The 9,658-nt window shown below is 32.0% G+C and overlaps 1 protein-coding gene across 1 annotated transcript; it reads right to left on the bottom strand.

Annotated features, from left to right (window-relative positions):
- Positions 1–734: 734 nt before the first annotated feature.
- Positions 735–1,643, bottom strand: LOC145158534 (uncharacterized). The gene is made up of 3 exons (XM_079077420.1): positions 1,243–1,643; positions 993–1,127; positions 735–927 (listed from the first exon to the last, which is right to left on the bottom strand). The coding sequence occupies exons 1-3, from the start codon at positions 1,641–1,643 to the stop codon at positions 735–737; spliced, it is 729 nt and encodes a 242-aa protein (XP_078933546.1).
- Positions 1,644–9,658: the final 8,015 nt, after the last annotated feature.

The raw sequence follows: 9,658 nt of genomic DNA on the forward strand, positions 1-9,658 counted from the left end.
CTTCCATGTCCTTTGATTTCCATGCAGAGAAGTTGTGTTTATCAAACCGAGGGATCTTGTTGCAGACAGCTGATTTTGGATTGAAAGAGGTCGACATGATTATTGGAGTGTATCAAAAACCTGCTCTGATACCAATTGAAGGTTTATATCGACCGGATACATTTCAAGTATAAAGACCAAAAGTAAACTAGACTAAGAAAACAAAGAAAAGAAAGTAAATAACACATAGAGTTCTCCAAATTGTCTTTCACCAAGAAAGGGTTTGTCTTCACCAAAAAGACGGTTTGTTACAAAGATGGTCACCAAGACGAACTCTACATTAGGGTTTACCCTAATGTAGATTATATACTAATCTATACAAGTATATCCCTTGATTGAAGGGATTGTATCTTATCTATACTGATAATCGATCTTCATAACAAAGATATCGGATCTGCTATCTATTTTATACTTATCTATATCATTACCTAATATACAAAAGATTACATAGAATAATTATACTAAGCGCTGACTACACGCCGACGCTGATGGACTTGATACGCTGGTGTTGGCGGTGTTGTAGACGCTGACGCTGACAGATACTGTGTAGCGTGTTTGACTCATCAGATCATAAGGTGTGACCTTACACTCTTGACCCCTCCTCTAATCTGGCGATGCCAAGTAAAGTTCCAAGCATTAGAAGACAAAAAATAACTAATACAAACATCTTGGAATATAGAGAAAGCAAAAAGCCTTTAAAATTGCTCCTTGAAAGAAGATCCATCATACCAGACATCCAACCAGAATCTTGTGTGATTACCATTACCAACTACTCTCGACATCATATCACTCGGGATGATATCCCTCTCATGAAGTTGGTTAATAAACCCAACAATTTTCTTCCATACATCACGACCTTGAATAGGCCTATCACCGTCCAAGAACCCACTACCCTCACCATAGATTAGTTTAATAATTTTCACCCAAATTACATGAGAATCATTAAAAAAAACCTCCATTTCCATTTGAACAACAAAGCCAAGTTAAAAGCATCAAGGCTACCAATATCAAGACCACCCATATCACGAGAATTAAGAATGATGTGCCACTTAACCCAATGAATTATTTTGTTGATCTTCCTCCATGCCCTTAAGAAAACAAGACTTTAAAGTCTCAAGCAGATGGCATACAGTAGAAGGTAAACGAAATAAAGAGAGACAATAGACGCCAAGACTTCCTAGAACTGACTTTACAAGAGTTAACCTGCCACCAATAGAGAGGAGTTTCATTTTCCAGTTTGATAACCTTTTATTGAACTGATCTATAGTCACATGCCAACCTTTAACCCGCACCATAGATTTGCCAACGGGAATTCCAAGATACATAAAAGGAAAAAATCCAGAGGCACAACCGGTGATGGACGCCAAACGAACTACATCAGTATCTCCAACTCCAATACCATACATATTAGATTTAAGGAGATTAATCCTTAACCCAAAGACCAAATAGAAGCACCTTAGAATTCGAATCAAATTAAGAACATTTCCTTCATCCCATTCTCTCAGAAAAATAGCATCATCTACATAGAACAAATGAGAAATAGAACCAACATCCGAACCATAAGGAGCACCCCGAAACACTCCTTCAGCAACAACATCTTCCATTGCCACATGCAAACCCTCCATAGAAATTTTAAATAAAAAAGGAGATAACGAGTCTCCCTGTCTCAAACCCCTGAAAAGAGGAAACTCATCAGTAGGTTAACCATTAACCAGAGCCAAAGATTTGGCATTAGAAAATATAGCTCGAATCTAAGTCCTCCACCTGTCTCCAAATCCCATGAGAAGAAGAATATTATCCAAGTAATCCTAGCTGATAGAATCATAAGCTTTTTCAAAATCAACTTTGAAAATCATAAGTTTCTTCTTTCTCTTTTTAAACCATCTGACCAAATCATTAATCACCATAGGACCATCTAAAATTTGCTTGCCTTTAAGAAAAGCAGACTACTCTAATCCAATAACATCATGCAACACTGGAGCCAATCTATTAGCCAACAACTTAGCTATTACCTTAAACTGCATACCAATGAGACTAATAGGATGATAGTCGTTAATATCAATAGTGTGACATCCCCATTTTCTCGGCCAGAAAAGACCGATTTTGTTTATGCTTTATAAAAATCAGAGTACTTCTTTTAATAAAAATGTTGTGAAATTTGTTCCCAGAAAAACATGATAAATACATTATCAAAGCATTTCCGAAGAAATGTATTTTTATTCCTTTTAAAACCTTGGGATGTCATTGTCAATACAGAAACATAAGCATAAACAGAACTTACATTTATTTACACTAGTGATCTACATCTCTTTTAAATCTCTCAGTGTAAAGTGGCTTCGTATCGACACCTGTGATACAAATAAGCTTGAGTGGGTCAGGTTGGGAAACCTGGTGAGTAAATAGGGTTTTCAACCCACAATAATATAATTATTATGTTTAAACATCAAACAATCAGCCCAATTACCCATCCCCATTATATTCCTTTCTCTTAAGAATCTACCCTAAGAGTCATCTATCCTGCATTCGTTTATTCTGAAGTCCATTGCTTCCAGGGTTTATATGATAGGCACTAAGTCCATAGCTGCCAATGCTTGTTCGTAAAGCACTAATTCCATAGCTTCTAAAGTTCATTCATCAGGTACTAAATCCATAGCTACCGGTGTTCAGCTAATAGGTACTACATCCATAGCTACCAACGTTTATTTAACAGGTACTAAGTCCATAGGTACCAATGTTTATTCTATAGGCACTAAGTCCATAGATGCCGATGTTATTTGTTAGGCACTAAGTCTATAGCTGCCAATGTTCACTCATATCATCTTTCATCATTCATCTACCCATGTTTTACCCAACATATTCGTAGATATAAAATACATATACATTTTAAATTATTTAAAACATGTATAAAATCGTTCATCCAACATAGAAAGCAAGTATTCAAATAATATGCACACATACCATGTAATTTATATAAAATACTTCATATCTATGTGTAAGATGAAAGTAACTATGCACTCACTTGAAAAGGTGGTGATTCTGAACTCAGACAGCGCTTCGCTTCTTAAAAAATAATTTCCTTCGACGAAACCTAGTATTATTACCGCTAGAGTTTAGTCTATTATTCACCGAGACTAATTAATAGTCTAGCTATTATTACTGTTATATAAGCGTTAAACAATACTTATATAACCCATAATAATAGCCGAAGTACTTATTATAAGTTCCTAATAACGTTACTATAATTAAATAAAAGCTATATTAAAAATAGCGTAGGCTTAGCTCACTTACAGCGAGTTTTATAGAAAACCGGGCTTTGCTTGGAGCAGCGTTCCCGAGCCGAAAAGCTCTTCTTCTCGGAGCCGTCGAGCACTCCGGGGCTTCCGCCTCGTGCTAGGGAGGTTCCCTAGGCTTTTCGGGGGGTTTTGGGGCTAGAGAGAGGTTCTAGAGAGAGAGTAAAGAGAAGAAAGAATGGGAAAGGTGTGAAGAAAATGAGGGTGGAAGAGGTTCTATTTATAGGGTGAAAAATGACTGAACTTGGTGCCACATGTCACCATCTAGTGGCAAGACTTGGGGAGAAAGCAATGGCCAAGATTGTGCCACATCACCCATTTTCGCACAGCACACTTCCGACTTCTAAAATCCGTAACTTTCACATACGACCTCCGTTTTTGACGTTCTTTATATCCACGCGTAGGTAAAAATAAGATCTACAACTTTTATTTTGACTCCATCGGCGAATTCTTGACCGATCTTAAATTTAAAAGTACGAGGAGATTATACTGTTAAATGTCCGCGTAAAATTCATAACTTCTACATACGGACTCTGTTTTTGTCTGTCTTTTTACCGTTGAGTTCCTATTAATGAGATCTTCAATTCTCATTTAGGTCGCGTAGGCCAAAAACCGCTCGATCTAAAATTCGAGTTTCGGGCTGTGCACTGCTAAGCCAAATCTTAGAAAATTCATAACTTCCTCATACGAAGTCAGATTTGGGCGTTCTTTTTTCTGTATGTTCTCGGTTTAACATATACCACAACTTTTCTTTAGATTTCTAAGGCTAAAAAGTCCTCCATCGTAAATTCACTATTTACGTCTCCCGGTGTCGTGCCGGTTTTGCCATAAAACTTCGACGGACCATAACTTCTTCGTTATAACTCGGATTTCAACGTTCTTTATATGTACGGAACCCTTGAGACGTATTCTACAACTTGGTTAAGATTATTTATTCTAAATAATCTTTTGTCAAAAAGTCGTTTTCGACCCCTATTATCTCTAAATTGACTAGCCCGGATCTACTGGCGTTACAAATAGGACTATCAACTTTTGGAATAAGAGTGCTAAATGAGGAATTACACCCGCGAGAAAATGAAGGTTTGGAGAGGAACTCTTGCACAAAAGCAATAATATCATTTCCTAGACAATCCCAAAAGTGTCTCAGAAACCAAAATGTAAACCCATCACGACCACGAGCACGATCCAAACCACAATCCCAAACTGCAATTTTATTTCTTCAGTAGTAAACATGGACTGAATAGAATAAGCTAAACCTGGATCAATACTTCTGAAATTATCACTTCGGTTAGGCAAAGTAATACCATCAAACAGCTGGAATTTCTTCGAATAGAAATCAAAGAAAGCTTTTTTCACACTACTAGGATCTGAATGCCACTCCCCATTAAGAGAAATCCTTATAATCATCAATTGGCGTCTACGTTTCTTCAACATTCCGTGAAAAACGCAGAGTTCTCATCTCGCTCCACTGACCACGCCACTTTAGCTTTTTGAGCAACATCTAAGGACTTGATTTTATAGAGCTTTGCAACATCACCAAGAATATACTGTCTTTCTGAGATAATACTATCACTACAATTACCAACATCAATCTCATAATCAATCTCTTTTAACCGAGCTAAAAATATAGAATTATCCAATTAAGACTTAGTTTTAGCCTCTGAAACCCATGATCTAATTTTAGTTTTAATAAATTTGATTTTGTTTTTTTAACACAACAAACTTACTACAGCCACAATCAGCCACACATTCCGAAACTGACCCTTTGACTACCTCATCAAATCCTTCCATTTAAAGCCACGAGTTAAAAAATTTAAAAGAAGAAGGGCCATAATCAACCGAGTTAACGTGAAGCAAAATAGGACAATGGTTAGACCATTTCCTATCTAGGGCTGACACTTGCAAGTGTTCAACCTGATCAAACACTCCTTCAGAGACAAGGAAATGATCCAATTTGCTTAACTTAGCTCCGATACCATCAATTCTAGTAAATCTTTTTCCATTCATAGGTACATCAACCACACCCAGATTATCAATGAAGTCATTAAAAGCACTTGTAGAGACATGGCAAAAGACCGACTCATATATCTCATAAGCTTCTCTAACAACATTGAAATCGCCAAAAAAATATTCACCCCCATTTCTATGCACAAAAGAAGTAAATAATCCCATCATTGTTGTTTCCCTGCTAAATCTTTAGGAGCATAAACATTCACCATGAAGAAATTCATATTAAATGGAACCCACATACCACCCATAATAACCAGATTATTTGTTCAGCTGACACTAGTCTTCACAAACACATTAGGATCCTATATGGAAAGAATCCCGCTCGATCGACCACGAGCAAAACTACTAGAAAAATCAAACATGTAATTGCCCCAGATACTACAACTTTTAAGCAAGTCAACTGTCATTCTCGTTTCTTGGAGACCCAAAAACGACACCCCATACTAAAACCAAACAGACTTCACCTAGTTTCTTTTTAAAAACGTTCGAGTACGATATATGTTCAAAGTGAGAAAATTCATTGGTCCACCTAAATAACACCAATACTAGACAAGGTCTTTTTAATCTTTTCCTTGTTTCCCCCATATCATACCCAAGCAACCCATCTATCTCAAAATATTGCTTCAAGACATCGTCAATATCTTCAACCACAATCGGGACCTGTTTTTTTAACAACTTGGAAGAGCTGATAGAACTAGAGGACCTATCATTCAAACCCCCAAAATCACCTCCTGTAGCTCCAAGATCATCCTTACGAAATCCAGGGGTCTACGAGTAAGAAACAGATTGAGATGGTGGATTCTCCACCATCGATGGAGGATCAACAATCAGAACCGAGTCTGCATCAGGTAGGGGATCACCTGCATGGACTGGCGAATGGTCAGAAACCACCGGTGTTGCTACCATAACTAGAGTCGCTTCAACATCCCTTTGATGTTTAACGATCGGGTCAGGTTCTTTCGGGGGAGACACATCAACGACATTATGAAAAAACAACCCTTCTTCTTCACACCACTAGTATTAAAGAATCTTCTTTTCCTATCCAAAAACCCAACACCTCTTTCACCTTGATCATTATAATTTTTCCCACTAGAAAAACACCCCATTTCCCCCTCTTCTTTGTCACAGTTAACATCCAAATTATCTTCATTAACTTTATTATCAAAACATACTTCATTATCTAATTCACCTGACAAGTCTGGAATATCATGATCTAGAGACATACCATTCTCCAAAATTTCTGGTTCCCAGTTAGATAATTCACGAACCACAACTTCATACTCAACACCTTGAGCAAACAATCTTTGCTTTATCTAGAACTAGGCGAATGTCCACGCGTTGCGCAGAACACCTATATAGTTGAAATCTTTACAGATATATGTTTTTTTTTAAATATAACAATAACGTTGTTGTTAAATTTGATATAATAATTTGTATACTAAATTGATATAATATATTGATTGTTTTAAATTATATGATAATATATACATTTATTATAATTGCATAATCTCAACCGTTTGAATGACTTCTACCCGCGAGTTACTCATGAATAAATCAAATATAATCTATGGTTTAATGTTATTTATAGTTGTTGTTATTGTTGATTAATTTTTTAAAATTTATTTGTTTAACGTTTTAATTTCTATCATTATAATTTTTTAAAACATCAAACATTATTTTTTGATTTCAAATGTAACAATATAATCATTTATATAGAGTTTTTTTTAACTATTGTTATTGTAAGTTATTTTAAGGTACTTATTTGAAAACTTTTAACGATTATACAAATATGTTTAGGAAATATTTTAGTTAATTTGAAATTATAATTTAGTTTTTTGCATTTAGCACTACAATTTATCACTTTTAACTATTCACAAAATATTCATTGAGTTTTTTAAGTGGAACTTAAAATTATATTTAAATTGATACTGTAATGTTAAATTTTAATTAACAATTTAAGTATTTTGTCCAAACTGTTCAAAAGTTGTAGATTTAAATTGATAATGGTTTACATACAACAACATATTAAATCTAATAAATTAAGTATAATATGTTAAAATTTAAAGACATAACTTTATAAGTAGAAGTAAATATATTATTTTAATAATAAAATTTAGTTTATTTATGATTATACTTTATGTTTGATATTTATTTAACCTTATTAACAAACTTATAATCATTATTAGAAAACACTACAATTTATCACTTTTAACTATTTATAAAATATTATTTGGGTTGTTTAAATTAAACTAAAAAATATATTTAAGTTGATCTTGTAATGTTATATTTAAATTTATAATTTAAGTATTTTATACAAATTGTTCAAAAGTTGTAGATTTAAAATGATAATGGTTTACATCCAACAATATATTAAAACTAATAAATTAAGTATAATATGTTAAAAGTTAAAAAATATAACTTTATAAGTAGAAGTAAAGATATTCTTTTAATATTGAAATTTAGTTTATATATGATTACGCTTTATATTTATTTAATCTTATTAACCAAGTTATAATCATTATTAAAAAGAAATTGAAAAGTCATGGGAGTTTCAAATGAATGTGGTGAAAGGAAAAATGCATGGGAGTTTCAAATGAATGTGGTGAAATGAAAAATGCTTCATTTATAAGTATACTAGGCGAATCCCCGCGCGTTGCGCGAAAATAGAATTATATAGTTAAAATAATAACTTTTACCAAGTTATTATTTAATATTTCTACTTTGAAACAAAATGTTAGTAGTAAAGCAAACATATGGTTAACATATTAGTTTTATTAAACATTATAGTTTAATTTATAAACCGTTTAAAATTGTGTAAATTTTATGTCAAATGAATGATAATATAACGGGTAACAAAACGTATGAACAAAAATATGAACTGCAACTTTTAGTAACATAAAAATAGAAAAAAATCTATTATAACATTTGTATTAAAAAAGATATATATATATATATATATATATATATATATACACACACACAACGAATTATAAAAAATATGAAAAATAAACACTATAACTTTTAATAACATAAAAACACTAAAACATCTATTATAACATTTATATTACCTCTTCATATTTAAATCACAAATCTCTTCAAATACATTAATGTTTTTAATGAGCAAAACTTTACAACCTTATAAAAGAAAGGAAAATAAAAAGTTATTAGTGATTACTAATTAATAATCATAAGTTAAAAACTCTTGAGTTGTAACTAATAAATATACATAAATTAGAAAACTTTTGAGTTGTAGTGTGAGTTTCAAATGAATGCGGTACTTGGAAATGTATATTTATTATTATTATTATTATTATTATTATTATTATTATTTTTTATTATATTCGTCTAAATAATTGGTTTTGATGCATCATTTTAATACCTTTAATTATTAAACATAAAGATATTTAATTATAAATTTATAACATAAATAGATGCATATACATGTTAAACAAATCGCATATAATATATATATTTTTGTAAAAGTCATATGTAATTCTTGTCGTAGTAATATGGATAAATTACTTTCATATGAAGAACATATCAATGATAAGTCTATCATAATTACATATCAAATGTTCAAAATTATGTTATCTTTTAAATATTGTCTTTTAAATATGTTGTGTAGGATAACCCAACAAAAAAATAATAGAAAATAAACATAATCAAAATAGAAAAACTACAATCAAATAAATAAGAGCATTGGGTGGTTGAATATATAAATAAAGATGTTACATAAACATACATTTAAATCAAAAGAAAAAACTAACAATCGTCAACTTTGCTCAAACAAAAAAACCTATATCCATTTTATGAATCTTCTTTCTTCATTTAACATCATTCAACCATAGAAACTTGATGACAATTCTTCACTAACCTGCAATCAAAATATTTTCCTTGAAAAAGAAGAATCAGAAAGATATTCCAAGCAAAACATTGATGTTTGAAGAGTCACATTCAAGACTGAGTAATACACACAAATCACATATAAAGATTAAATGAGAAACTGAATAAAAAGAAAGAATAGAAAAGCTTCATTTGTTTTGGTTGAAAGAAAAAATCATATTACAATTACCATTGATGCGACATAACCCATTTCTTCAAATCATCATATTTGGATCGTGAATGCTTCAACTATATGAAAACTTTTGAATCACAATATCTTCAAATCCTTCTTACATGTAAGATTTTATATAACACAAAAGACACAAAAGATTGACCTTTTTATAGTAAACTTTTCACTAAATGTTAATTAAACATAATATAAGTTATAAAACTTTTGAGTGTTAAATCATAATTAAGAAAACTTTTGAGTTGCATTA

This window comes from Lactuca virosa, chromosome 2 (genome assembly GCF_052849685.1).
Source record: "Lactuca virosa cultivar CGN04683 chromosome 2, Lactuca_virosa_CGN04683_v6, whole genome shotgun sequence".
NCBI lineage: Eukaryota > Viridiplantae > Streptophyta > Magnoliopsida > Asterales > Asteraceae > Lactuca > Lactuca virosa.

Coding starts and splice junctions, on each gene's coding strand:
- LOC145158534 (XM_079077420.1), bottom strand. CDS start 1,643: ATGGAAGATGTTGTTGCTGAAGGAGTGTTTCGGGGTGCTCCTTATGGT. Junction 1,128..1,242: donor CTCCTCTCTATTGGTGGCAG/GTTAACTCTTGT, acceptor TGTTTTCTTAAG/GGCATGGAGGAAGATCAACA. Junction 928..992: donor TTGTTCAAATGGAAATGGAG/GTTTTTTTTAAT, acceptor TGGTGAGGGTAG/TGGGTTCTTGGACGGTGATA.